Here is a 14116-nt window from a genome sequence, read left to right as displayed (position 1 = left end):
CCTAGAATATAAAGGAAAGTCAGGGTAGTATGATAGAACTAGTGGATTTCAATTATTTTAGTTTACTAATGCTTATATATATTTAACAAATATGAAAATATTTTCCACCCAAAAGGTCTCCCTTCATTAACACAGGCAAGAAAATATTTTTTTAAAAATCTTATTCACAAGTTGTATGTCTATTTCATAGACCCTATATATACTTAACTACAGTGGAAATTATTGGGAAAGGAATTTGGTAGCATCATTAAAAACAGTTTCAAGAAATTGAACAAGTATGAGAAAATAACCATAAGGAAAGATCGTAAGAGCAGAAATTGAAGACACCACAGAACTTTGAAAGCCAGATTGGGTTTGGTACAGCTGTATTACAGCTCCTACAGGCTGTGAACTGGTTGTGTCACAGCTCAACACACTGCTGTTGTCACCATACAGCACACGTGGGTCAGGGTGACAGCTCTCTGCCATAGGAGCTCATTTCACTGACAGCTGCAGTGGACAGGAAAGGCAGTAGTGATAGAAATACTTAATGGTTTCTGTCAAGGTAGATGCTTTCATGCAGGGGACGTGCACTTTTTTTGGTATAGCAGTCTTGTTAAACTATATATTATCTCCAATCTTGTTAGAAATCACAGATTTACAACTGCTTATCTCAGAGGTGAGAGATACTTAAAAATACTGAAAACTAGTGGCAAAAGTCTCTAGATTAACCTCCTCGGACTTTAGACACGAAGCAGACTGATTTCCAAAATCGAAAATTAGCACATCTACTTAAGTGCCTGCATTCTGGGGGTGCTCAGCAAATTCCAAGGTTCCCAAAAGCCATGTTGGGTACCCATCAGGTTTCACGCAGCCTGAGTGAGTGAGCAAACCCCACTGGAGTGGATGGAAAGACACCACTGTGTTTTGAATTAAGTTTATCAACTGCAGAAGCAGCTGCAGTTTGAACCACATATGCAAATCAAATCACCAGATGTCTTGGCACCTCTATAAGCCCTTAGAAAATGTTTGTGAACAATAGTGATAATATCTGGGCTTTGAGAATGAGCCTCTTCCCCACAGTCATCCATTTTGGATGTCACCTGTTTTTCATATACGGGGTTATTAAAAAGCTGCCAAAAGCAAAAATTATGTCACAAGGTGTGTTTTATCAAAATTATAACAAAAATTCTTCTACACTGGTGACCTGGAAAATCATACTATATTCTCCTAGAAACAAATCATCTGCAAAGAAAGCAGAATTTCAAGTTCTTAAACAATTTACCACTTCAGCTGGCAACACATGTGACAGTGGAAGTCCTGCTGATAATCCTTCTTTTTTAGTCCTGAAAGCAATGGAAAACAGGCCCCAGACATGTTTCTATCATCCACTCCATGGGGCAAAAAGAACCCTTCTCACCACGCCTGCTGCAGCAGTGTAATGCTATGCAGGTCCTCCTTTGTGCGATTATTAAAAGTACCATATAAACCTCTTTATTCCCAAGCCCCAGTTAGTGAGGGAGCTTTTCAGTATTGTCTCCACACAGCAGAATATTTGCAGCCGTTTCATGACCCCAGTTTAGAGCCCAGATGTCCCCAGCAATCAAGCTGAATAAAGTGGAGTTGAATTTCTACAGTTCTGTGTCTTATTTTTTGGGATGTTTGGTGGAGGAAGCTCGAGACTGGTCTGCAGAAGCCAGGATAGCTCAGCTGGGAGAGCTTTCAGAGAAACTGACTTGCCAAGGAGAACATCCTCATTCTCTTTGGAAATATAGTTGTTGGGCTGAGGTGTCCCTAAAGGCAGGAAACCTGCAAGACAGGCTTTGCTCATGCCTTCTCAGACCAGATGATAAGCTCCAGAAATGCACCTAAAGCAGTTCAACCATTAATGTATATTCAGTCCAGGGGCCAGACTACAGCTTATCTGAACTAAAGTTGCCCCAAAATGTGCAGCAAATGAAGAATTCATATAGAATAAACCCCTGCACTTATGCCTTAAAACAAATTTTGGCAAGCAGGAGAGAGAAATGGTCTCCCTTTCATACAGGCATATCTGACTTTCACGTGGCTTATGCCAAAGGTAAATATAATGCTGCACACCATGAAGTATAAGGGACTCTGTAGTCCCGTAGAAAATCCTAATTCAGTGGTTCGGATGAACCAGGGAACTTTATTATGGCTGTGTGTGATACAACTTCGAATAAAGGTAATTTTTGGTAGACATTTATGGGCAGGATTTTTTTTTCAAGTGCTCTACCCAAGCCACACCAATTATAATTGAACAAAACTCTTTCCAATAGCAATGCCAAGCTACAATCAAGTTGAGCTCAGAGGTCACATTTTGCAGCAACTAATTACTGAACGAGGAGGAAAAGAAATATATGTAATATTCCTCAAAGAAAAATGAAAATCTTTATTATATTGTTATAAAACATCAGTAAAATAATTATTTTCATAACCTTGTACTGTCATGGTTATAGAAAGCAGATGTGAAAGACTCCCATGCTAATCTCTCAGGAAGCATGTCGTGGTCCTTCTCCAAGAGCAAAAAATTTGCATAGAAGAATGTATTGTTAAAAATGTTCAAAATTATCACTAGAATGTGTGTCACAAACTATCTATATCCATATTCGTTCATTTTTCAAATATCGTGGCATAATTCAGTGACGAAAAGTGTCACCAAGCCTAAAAAGCATCCAATACGTATCCCAAGGTCACCGCACGCAGGATGTGTAATGCACAGATGAGGCGAGTTGAATCCCAAAGGGATGAACGTTATTTCTGTTGAGCTACAGTGCAGTGAAACAGAGCGGCCCCGCACCGGCAAAGCCACAAATTGTTCACAGGTGCACAGGTGCATCAGTCACTGCGTAATATTGCTCATGACAGGTGAGGTTACATTACAGCATCCATTTCAAGAGTCCTAAAATCAATCAATCAATCAATCAATCAGTCAATCAATCCACCTCGTTCTAAACGCAAGATGAATTACTTTGGTCGAAAAACCACGGCTAAAAATCTGAGGCGACCTCCCTCCCGCTCGGGGCGCGGCGGGGCCGCTGCGGGGCAGCTCCGCCACGGGCGCGCTGCGGGAGCGGGGAGCGCTCCGAGGGGCGAGTGCGCCCGCCGGCCCCCGCGGCGGGACAGAGCGCTACCTGCACCGAAACGTGCCGTGTCTTTCGAATTTGCCATTTCCCTTTCGCGTTATGGCTAACACCCCATCGCCGCGCGTTTTCACGCAGAGGTGCCCTCGGCAATTATCCACGGGCTCTTGACGGGAAGCCCCCGCTCCAGCGGGATGAGACGTGGGGGGGTTGGAGGGAGGCGCGCACCCGGCAGGGGCTGCCCCTCGCTCACGGCATCCCGGAGCTCTCAGCCCCGCCGTGCCCCGCCAGCCGCGGGGCTCGCCCGCCCTCAGCGCTCCCGCAGCACCTGTTGCGGCGGGGCCGGGCCGGGCCGGGCCGGGGTGGGCAGGGGGCGCCCCGGGGGCCGCGGCGCTCGGCGCATGCGCTCTCCCCCCCCGTGGGGAATTGTTGCTCCTCGCCGAGTTCCATCGCCTGTCGCGTCCCCCCTGAGCTGTCGCCGGGATGGGGGCGGCGGCCGGGCGGGCCGCACCGCGGGAGTTGCTGCTGCCGCTGGCGCTGGCCGTGGCGTGCGCGGCGCGCAGGTGAGCGCCGCCGGCATGCGGAGGGAGGGAGGCGGGCGCGGGGCTCCCCGGCGGCCGCCCTAACCCAGCCTGTGCTCCTTCCCGCAGCGCCGACGGGCCCAGCAACATGTCCTTCGTGAAAGAGACGGTGGACAGGCTGCTCCAGGGCTACGACATCCGCCTCCGCCCCGACTTCGGAGGTGAGGCGCCCGCGCTCCCCCGACCCGCGCCCCGGCCCCTCGCAGGTGCGCTAACGCCGCCTCCCGCTCCCCCCGCAGGTCCACCCGTGGACGTGGGCATGCGGATAGAGATCGCCAGCATCGACGTGGTCTCGGAAGTCAACATGGTGAGTGACCCGCGGGCCGGGGCCGTGGAGCCCGGGCGCCGTCCCGCCGGTGCGGAGGCAGCCGGAGACCCGGGGCCGGGAGCCCGCCTACCTACCGAGCCACGGCAGGTGCTACAAAATAACCAAGGATGTTACAGTTGCTAGGAAAAGTTATTTTGCGTTTTTGACATGATGTTGGCACACCTGCGGTGGCGCTTCAGAAGAGCCCTTGGTCAGAATACTGGGTGCAGGTTTGAGGTTCTGGGTCCCGCCTTGCCCTGGTTTGCCCTTTGCGTAGTCAACAGCTGTCTTCGGAAATGTTGGAGTTTTTTGAGCTGTAGCAGCGAGGGCCAGATGTGCATGTTTTCATGTTAAATTATTCAAACTAACAGTTAGACACTTCACTTTGCAAGCTAGTGGCCTTGAGTAAAAGGTGCAAAGGAAAAATAAAAAGGAGATTCTAGAAAACACTCTTGTAGAAGGGAAAGAATAACGATGTTGCAGAATAAGTACAAAGGATGTTTCCAGCTATCAGAATCAGAAAAGTCTCGTAGCTACAGGTGTGAAACATACTATATTTGATTTCAGATCTACTGCAAGAAGGAATGCTAATAGACATGCAGGCTTAAAGAGCAAACGTCTCTGTTTAGTGCCTGCCTCATTTGACAGCCCTTTCCCAGAAGAAAACGAAAAATCAGTTGTAAATTTGAACATTATACAAAATCATGTTGAATTAGTCTGCACCATGGGCATTTTGCTCTCAGTCTCTTATGTTTGATCTCATATGAAAATCTTTCTCATGTGAAAATGCTTTCTATACATAGGGGAATACCTACTTAGTTAAAAGAAGCTAGAAATCTTACATTTCCGTCCTGATCAGCAGTTTGTTATATTGGGTGATATTTGCCCATGCAAAGTAATTTACTCAAGAGTGGGAATTTCTTCCTTGATGTATTAGTTAGTAGCTGTCATTAAAGCAGTCTCTTCAGGGATTGTTTTCATTTTCATGTTTAGTTTTTTTCTGTTATTTGTTATATATACACAGCTTATGTTTGTTTGTAACTGTAATATTTGCTTATGAATATGCATGGAGAATGGGGAGGCAAGGAGAGTTGTCACATAGTGTTTAGCACACCAGGTTCTGCAGACTGCTAATGCCACGCAGAGAACATTTTACAAGTTTCAGCTCCTGGAGTTCTTGTTGCTTGTATTGTACTTTCAGGAAGGAACGTGGTACAGACAGTACCATGGTACAGATGAGACAGAGGAATCAGAACACAGACCTTATCAAAATTGTCAAAGAACAAATATACTCCAACTCCAAACTACCTCTACCACCCTGTAATGGGATTGCTGCTTCTACAAAGCAGTACACCTGTGAAAAGCCGAACAGCAAAATACCTCTCCTGAAAGGTCCAGAATTTGTAAAGTCTCAGCACCTGAAGTATTGTTAATCTGTGAATATGTCAGTTTCCAATGGCAGTCTCACAGAGCATTAATTGCATCAGTTCACAGCATTTCTTAGCTGCATGCTGGATCCATCAAAGTTTTCTTCTCCATTCTAACACTTGCACAGCCCCTGGAAAATTGTAATTTGAACCTTCTGATTTTTGATTAGGGGAAGTTACATGCCAGATGGATTCTTTGAGTAATCTCTGTGTGCTAGGGGGGCAGCTTGATTAAAAGTGGTCAGAAAGTAAGAAAATGTTTTCATTTCAGAAAATGCTGCATATCACAGCAAAAAGAATCAACCGTTCCCAGTTATAGCCAATAGCCCATTACTTAAGGCAAAACACACAAAAAACAGTCTGCATTCTGAATCAATCTGAAAGGCCTTGCCCATATCACAAGTGCTACCCGTACATCCCCATGTGTAGAGTGTTCTTTGTTGTAAGGTCTTTATTGTGTTGCTAGAGACTGTCTGCCTGGTTTTGGACCATGACCAAAATGAGGGAATCAACATCTTGGCTTAAGAAAAGTTTTTCTACCTAGTAAAATAATGCATTATTCTAGTACTTTTTTTTTTTTTATGAGAAATCACAACTTTGAGACGCTTAATGTTGCAGTCACAGGTGAATTGTTTACCTTCTCTGCTTTTAAACTGTTGTCTTATAGATTTTTCTATTTTTAATTTTTTTAGTAAGAGCTACCATCCTGTGGCTTCAGACCCAGAAATTTTTTTCAGAAGATCCTAATTTATGGCTTCTTTTGGCTATAGGGTCATTTTCTTACTGAAGGAAACCAGTAACATGAGCGGGAAAGCAACACCCTCATCATGTGAGCTCCTCTGCCAAGAGAGTCCGGTTGGATTCCGCCAGAATTCAGTCAGTCTCACCTTAGCAGTATTGGAAGGAGTTGTCTTATCCCTTGGCTTTCCTCAGGAACATAAAACCTTATACCGAGAATAATAGAGACAGTTACTCCAAATCATGGTACCCACAGGGTTAAATTTTGTATTCCAGTCTCAATGCCTAAATAAGAGTAAAGGTTAATATATATGTATGTAGGCTATGAAGGAGATGTTCTCCTTTGGTGTGTTAGCTGAGACTTTGTCGTGGCTGTAGGCTCTCTGCCAACAGGCTGATTTGTATGTCCAAATATATCCAGTCCTCACATAAAAAGTTGAAATATAGACAACAGAATTATTTTGAATTCTCTGAACATCAGTGGTAATAACTGTCTGTTCAAGCAGCTTGTCTGATTGTAGTGGCTTCTTCTAATACACTAAACTATTGTGAAATACTTTAGTAATACTTAACTAATGAATCAAGAGTTGCACAGTCTTGAAGTCAACTGTTCTGTTATTTACCCCTGAGTACTTGGTCCTCATCTGTTCAGCTCTTTAAACATCATTGTTTTATGTCTGCGTGGTAGTTCAATAATACTGTGGTGAGCTGCCATAGCAACTTTTGCAAAAGGATTATTTGAAGTGATTGTTCTTATGACTCTCCCATTTGACATCAGATATGTTGTCTTATACTGAGTTTTACAGGAAATAACCTGAAGAGCTTGCCAAACAATGAACAACCAGGAGAAGTAGAATGTAAAAGTCCCAGGGACCACTGCTGACTTTCTCCCTAAAATACTTGAAGTTTTAGTGTTTCCATCAGATTTTCACATTCTTGCTACAGTAACTGGAAGCATTCTCTTCCAAAGGTACAAGGTGACCCTTCCCTCTGTCTCAGTTAATGACTGCTCGGCTAACTTTCATGCGTGACAGAATTCCCTTAGAAGTATATCATACACATACATTAATATAAAGATTTCATTAGGAACCATGCTATGACTAAATCTATTACACTGCTGTGATGTCTGGTTTGCTCTGAAACCTTTACATGGTTAACAGAAGGTGATGTTTGTACATCAAGAATAAACATGGATAGCCTGATTGATGGTAGTCCTGCCAAGCTTCATGGTATGCAAATAAATAATATATGGGTGTATCTGCTAGGAAACAGTCAAGAAGTAGCTAGACTCTTAAAAAAAAAATCACGTGGTTCATAACTTAATTTTCTCTAAAATTATTTCTTACTGAATAAAAGGTGTTAAAAACTTTATAATAGGCAAAAGATAGATTTACATATTTTAAAGTTTAAAAAAAAATTCATATGATAACTAACTTCTTTTAGAGCAGATAAAAGAGACCTCAAGAGGCAGAAAAAAAAAAGCCCTTTATTTTATATTGGGAACACTATTCCTGACCTACCATACTGATTTTACAATGATGATGATGTACTTTCTATGATCGCAGGCTGAAGATTTTGTGTCCCAGGAAAACAAGGTTAAAGAAAACATGGAAAGAATGTTCAGTTCTCTAGCTTCTCTACACTTGTACTAAAGGCTCTTACATTTAAAACTGGTTAACACACTCCAGAGGCAGAACTTCCCTTAACCTTAATAAACATATATATGTGTATATATATATATATGTGTGTATATATATATATATATACAAGCAAAAGTTTTTCAGATTTGCCTGTAAATCCAGAGCAAGGACATGGAATCCTCCAGGACCTAGAAGAGCAGAAGGCCTTCACCTTACTTTAGAGCTGATGCCAGCCAGGTTACTGTGGGATGTGGCCGTTTCTCACAGTGGGGTCCTATACTGATAGATGTTTAGTCAAGATAAGCTAAATCTATGAGTTTAAACACTGGGCTGAGCTGGGTAACCAAAGCACTGAAAGTTTGACCATTAATCCTGGCAGGCCAGAGCTCATGCAATAGACCCCAGTTTTAAGAATGGTAGAAAGATTTTCACGTATGGATGCAGGTTCTTGTCTATCTTAAGACAAGTTTTGCAAATTGAGAAAGGCTAAGTTTATAGGCATAGCCAGAGTTTCACAGGTCTTGTTCTTTCTCCCTGTCTTGATTAAGTATCTTGAGAATTGGCATGGTGGCCATTGTGAATCTCAGTGTAGGAAACAAACTCTACAATAGGGAACCAAATTGGCATTATGAACTCCATCTCATGCCTCTTTGAATCAGAGCATACAAGCCTCATTGTTTGTGATCTTAAGTCCGGTTCATATAGAACTAATAAGTCAAAACCTCCTTCAGTTCGTTCAGCCAATGTGGCAACACAAGTGATCAGGGTAGTCACAGTGACAATAAATATATTTACCTGAAGATGTTCATACAGATTAAACTGCCTTTTTTTTTTTTTTTAAAAGACTTAAAGGTCTGTAATTACTATTTAGAAATTGCGTAGTTCTAGGGCAAAAGAAGGAAGAAGTATTTTTCTGTTATATAGCATCTATCCTAAAGAACATGAAGGACATGCAAAAGCACTTTTACGTGATTATTAATAAGAATGTTCAGCAAATGGATTTTGTTTCTTTTTTTCAGCAAATGTGGAAAAACTAACCACATAATAATACATAAAGGTCAGATCATTTCGTCGCTGCCTATTCCAAACAGGAGTAATTATATTAAAGAGTAAAACATGGAATGAATGTAGAAATTGACAGCCTGAGGTTAAATGATTGGGTCACTGTTACTGGAAGTTTTGTTTGGTCATTTTTTATTTGACAAGAATAAGAGGTTCTTCAACAAAATTGACAAGTAGGCAAAAAGTATAAAGCCTATTACATAAACGTAAATGTTGTTTTATATGATCCGGAAAGTGGAAATATCTTAATTTTTCAAAAGTTGAAGGAGCTTGAGACCAGCTTCAGGGTTGATATAAGCTGTATTCCAATTTTGTTTTTAGCCTGACTGGCGTAATATTTCACTGATTTCAAGGTTTAAACAAACTAGGTATGAAGGCCCCTTAGAGAAGATATAATTCTTTTATCTAGTGTTAAACTCACACTTCACTGCAAGGGCAACTCTCCTGACTCCCACAGTTGCTTCTCTTTCTAGCCACTGCAGGTGGCTTATCCTCACTTTTCAGCTTTTCTCAAGAGCTGATAAGCTCAGTTCTGATCTGTGTGCTTCATATTTTAGCCCAGATTTAACACCTGACACCACAGGGCATCCTGACATGCCTGTAGTCTAGCCAGATAATAAAACTTGTGCAGAGTTTACATTTCTGAAGGCAAGAAATAAAGTGGTCAAACTTCCCATTTGTTAAAGAAGTATTCTAGGAATTCAACAGAATAGCACAAGATAACAATGGACAGAAAATAGCTAGAATCAGTTGATTTTAACATTTTTTTTTTAGTAGCTGCTTCTTACCTTCTTGTTTCTTCTGAGCATGGAGTAAATAAACAAATCCCAGACCAGCTTTAAGTTTGAACTATGATGGTATTACTGTGATGAACTGTCAAAAATCTCTTCCTCTGGAGTAAGCAAATGACCATCTGTAAAGGAAAGAACCACACATTTTCTTAATTGTGCCCCAAAACACTTCTCCAGTCACGTCTAAAATATTCAGTTAATCAATTGTATCACAGTGGTGCCTATGGAATTACCTGGAATTATGGAGTGACACCCGCCTCCTATTTAGTGGAAGCTTTAGCACTCAGTTTGGGTTGTCTAGGTTTTAAATAAATTAGTTACTCGCAATGAGATAGGCCTTGTAGTTGTGCGGATTAAAAAATGCAAGGTTTTCTCCAGCACCACCTATTCTGTGCACCCATGTCAAACATCATGGCTGTGCTGTGACCACTGGAAATGTCCAGCCTGTGATCTATTAGCGTGCACAAATCCCACAGTTCGGTGGCACAAACCTTTTGAAACATTCAGGGTCCCAAATGATTCTTTAATAATGGAATAGCCAATGACTAACACAAAAGACCCATTCCCCAAAATTAACTGCTTTCTAAAAAAAAAAAGAAAAATAAATCCATAAAAATTAAATTTTAAGTTCTATCAGGAAGACGAAAGATGTTTCTGTGTGCAGGACAGGACAGGGGATAATTAAAAGCTTATTTTTTCATTTTCCACAATTGCATTGCCCCTTTACTTCTGTTTTTGGAGAGAATTTTCTAAACTAAACATTTTTCTCCATGAGGAAATTTAAGGGATAAATTTCAAGCATCTGCAAAACTTAGTGATTTTTTTTTTTTCCATCAGCTTTACTTTGTACTCTGTTCCCTGAAAAGTTTCTTTACTCCTCTAGACTGTATTAATAAATTATCTGCCAACTGCAGTTCAGTACAGACCTGGAGCTGAAGCTGTGCAACCAAGGGAGAGAACATTCACAGCACCAGTTCACCGTGAGATGGGAAAAGATACCAGCCTCAGTGGAGGAACAGTAACAAGCTCCAAAGCTGTTACCAGAAAGACTTGTTCCTGTTCGCAGGATGCCAAGTACTCTGACAACAGCTGAAACTGTTAAATCAAATCCAAAGATTGCCTTCATTCAGAAGTATCCCCAGCTGATGTGTTTTGTTGATCGTTGTGTTCCAAACAGCTGCTTCTTGGAAGAGTTCTCTAGGGTGTCTCATCTCCCATTCATGTCAAGTGCGCTGTACTTTGAAGCATTAGTAAAGACTGAAAAAAACAACAGTTAAGAGCTTCTAGCAGGTGATGAAAAAGTCCAAGATGGCTACCAGAAAGATTTTAGACTTTAATGCTCTTTGAGACTCCTTTTTTTCTTCTAGAAAGAGGACTCAAGATCTCAAGGCATATATTTTCATGCTTGTAAAATTCCCTTTCCCTCATATGCAAAAAAAAAAAAAAAAAAAAAAAAAAAAAAAAAAAAAAAAAAAAAAAAAGCGCCTGTAACTCTGGCACTGCTCCAAAAAACATATTGAAATGTATTTAAATGAAATTATTTCCACCACAAATGCTAAAATGCTAACTACTGCAAATATGTTCACAAGGAAATTGGTAGTAGGAATCACTGAATAATCTAGCAGAATAACACCAGAAAATGCAGTGTGTTTGACTCTTTCTTTAAGCAGTAGGTCTGTATTAAGATTTACATGGGCAGTAGAATGTAGATTAGATTTCTTGCGTATCAACATTCGCAATAACCTTTCAAGATTAAAAAGGTTGCTTTTGGCCAAAGCAGTGTCATACTGAGGTTTGCTTCATCCTGTTCTGGGGCAAATCCTTAATAATTTGTTTTACATCATGAACCAAGGAAAGGCAATTTAAAAGACTGAAAGGCATTCTAAGAAAGCTGCATTATCACTCAGACATCCACCTTATAGCAAAATTAATTTGTATGGTTTTAAATACTCACAATAGTACAGTTTCAAAGCAAAGATTAATGATTTCAGACCAGCAAACTTAATTAGAGGTTGAAATAATTATTCTCTATTAAAATTCATCAGTACATTTGACTGAGAAGGAAGAATTTCAGTCATGTCTTTTTTAATTGCCTATAGAAAAGAACTGAAGAGACATCAAAATTAAACAGATAAACAGTGTCTAACTATTCTGCAGAATCTTTATCATATTAAAAGAGCAGTTTAGTTAATTTCCCAGCATATTTTTAACCTGAAGAGCCTTTTACGTATAACTGAAGTAACATGAGTAGAAATCAGCTGCAGGTAGATATCTTCATGCTTGTGTATCTCAGGAACTTCTGGAAGTACTAATTCTTAAATGCGCTGAGGATTCTGGCCCCATCCAAATGAACTAGGTGCTGGTAGACCCATTGTTTTCAATGAGTATGCTTATATATAATATTTTTCACACCACTAAAATGAAGTACATATTAGCTTTACCAGCTTAACAGTTTACTGAGCAGCTTGCAGGAGCAGTCCAGCTCTCTGGTTTACATCAGTTTTAAAGCTTTGTTTCTTTACAATTTTCTATGGTGTTACTTTTCACAGCATGAGAGAATAACCAAGCCTGGAACGATGCCCTCCCACCCTGTGTTCTTCCATTATGATTTATCCTTTCTTGAACCAGTTTTTCTATGAACAGTTCACTGGTCAAAAAAATACACTGGTCAAGGAGAGAAATGGATGAGGTTCAGAGGCTTCATACATATTAGTGCATTTCATAGGTAGTGCAGTGTTGTCACTGGTGTTGTATGAAGGAAACAAAACATGGGATAAATAAATAAAACATGGGATAAATAAATAAACCCAGCCATTTTGGGTTTATTTTAACTACTGCACCAGAACCAACTAGGGGAAAAAAAAATAAGCTGCAAAATATGAGTAACATGCTGGGAATCAAATCTGCAATGACAGACTTCACAGCTTGTTCAGTACTCTGTGGATTTCTAAACTAATAGGGAGCAAATGCACTGTCATTGTGGTGTCAATTGGAAATGAATCCTGAACACAGATCTTTTCAGTTCCCACTGAAATCAAGAGAAATGAGGGTTTTTTCCAGAAGCACATTGAGGGTGTGAATTTCTGATGTATTAAAGATTATTTACATTTCAGATAATAAATTCTTTTTAATTATTCTGAGTAGAAACTTAGAGTAAGTACAAAGCAAATGATGAGAAGGACGAGCAGCTATGAGGAAAATATAAAGATAAAACATAAAGTAGCAAACAGTCAACTGACAGCAATCATTCTGGCTCTTCTCACCAATGTGACATGGTCTGGTCTATCAGAGAAAGCTGATCTCTGAGGACATTCTTACATTGGATCAATTCAGTGAACCAAATTCAGATATGAAACTAAAAATTCCTCCTCCTTCTGGAGTGTTTCATCCCAATGGCTGTTTCATCTCTCCAATGGGGAAAACGTTCCATACTGCTCTGTTCCCAGAATCCTGTTCTGCCCTTTAGGTAACACCAGGGAAATACCACTGCCAGAGACAAAATCAGGAAGTGTGGCCCGGAGCTGACCACTGTCCTCTGGGTTTGATCTCCTCAGTTTCTCACTGAGAACAGAGGATGATTTCTAAACAATATTGCTTTAGCTCCTAGTAGAGGAATAGGCAGAAGGAGACATGAACAGTCAACAGTATTCTCATGAATAACATGATACTGCACTGTCACCCTTGGTCTCTGGACATTTTGCAGTGTCACATGTGTATAGTATTGTTATACTCTCCAGTAAGAAACACCACAGATGTGAATTTATTTTCTTTTAGTGCCTTCAAAGTACCTATAAGCACTCCAGTTAGTCAAAGAACAGACATGAAATACATACTGTGAATTATATTTAAAGGGTATTAATATGAATTCTCCAGCACATCATTAAGAGTGATGTGAAATTAAAAGGTAGCTCAGATGTGAAATTAAAAGGTAGGTCATCTCCTGAACTGCCTCCTTCTCTCAGAAGGTAACACACAAGAAAGTTCCATCCAGGAACACTGCTCATTAAGTTGTCCAATTTGAAAGTTGTTTGTCTTTCTAAAAGAGTAAAATTTTTTTTTTTAATTGCTTTACAAGTCACTTTTTCTCTTGAAGTAATATTCATGCTTATCCCTACCCTCCTCCCACAGGAGGATAGCTATTAAGCCACTATCTTATTGGAAACAAATACTTTTAAAAAAAAAATCTGCAGATGATTCGGATGTATTATTCAGGCAAGCTTATTACATGGGTTTATTGTGGAACCTGGTGGTTTTAATGACTATTGCACAGCTTGTATTTGGAAATCCAGGCAACAGTCGTGCTCCAGATCATAGAGAACAAGTGCAAGAAGAGCTGGTGATGGCAACCTGTTGTTCCAGGGAACAGCGTCAGGAGCTGACTCTGCAGGAAAGGACTGCTGGCACAGCAGGGACCCTGCTGATCTCACTGGTGCTCTGCAGGGTCCATCAGGTCAAGCTGCTGTCATGACAGATGGCTAATTCTTTTC

At 40.7% G+C, this 14116-nt stretch overlaps 1 protein-coding gene across 2 annotated transcripts in view; it reads left to right on the top strand.

Annotated features, from left to right (window-relative positions):
- Window positions 1-3516: 3516 nt before the first annotated feature.
- LOC114061887 (gamma-aminobutyric acid receptor subunit beta-1-like) overlaps window positions 3517-14116 on the top strand; it is a 92175-nt gene continuing 81575 nt past the window's right edge. The window contains exons 1-3 of one of the 2 annotated variants that reach the window (XR_003572244.1): window positions 3517-3646; window positions 3734-3825; window positions 3904-3971. Coding sequence is in view for 1 of the 2 variants with exons in the window: in XM_027892792.1 (XP_027748593.1) it covers window positions 3567-3646; window positions 3734-3825; window positions 3904-3971 (240 nt within the window). In the remaining variant the exon portion in view is untranslated. The remainder of the gene's footprint in view (window positions 3647-3733; window positions 3826-3903; window positions 3972-14116) is intronic. The other variant, XM_027892792.1, reaches the window with a different exon arrangement.

This window comes from Empidonax traillii, unplaced genomic scaffold, assembly GCF_003031625.1.
Source record: "Empidonax traillii isolate 1590-97213 ecotype Southwest subspecies unplaced genomic scaffold, ASM303162v1 scaffold368:size764316, whole genome shotgun sequence".
Taxonomy (NCBI): domain Eukaryota; kingdom Metazoa; phylum Chordata; class Aves; order Passeriformes; family Tyrannidae; genus Empidonax; species Empidonax traillii.
This window is presented reverse-complemented; position numbering and strand designations above follow the sequence as displayed.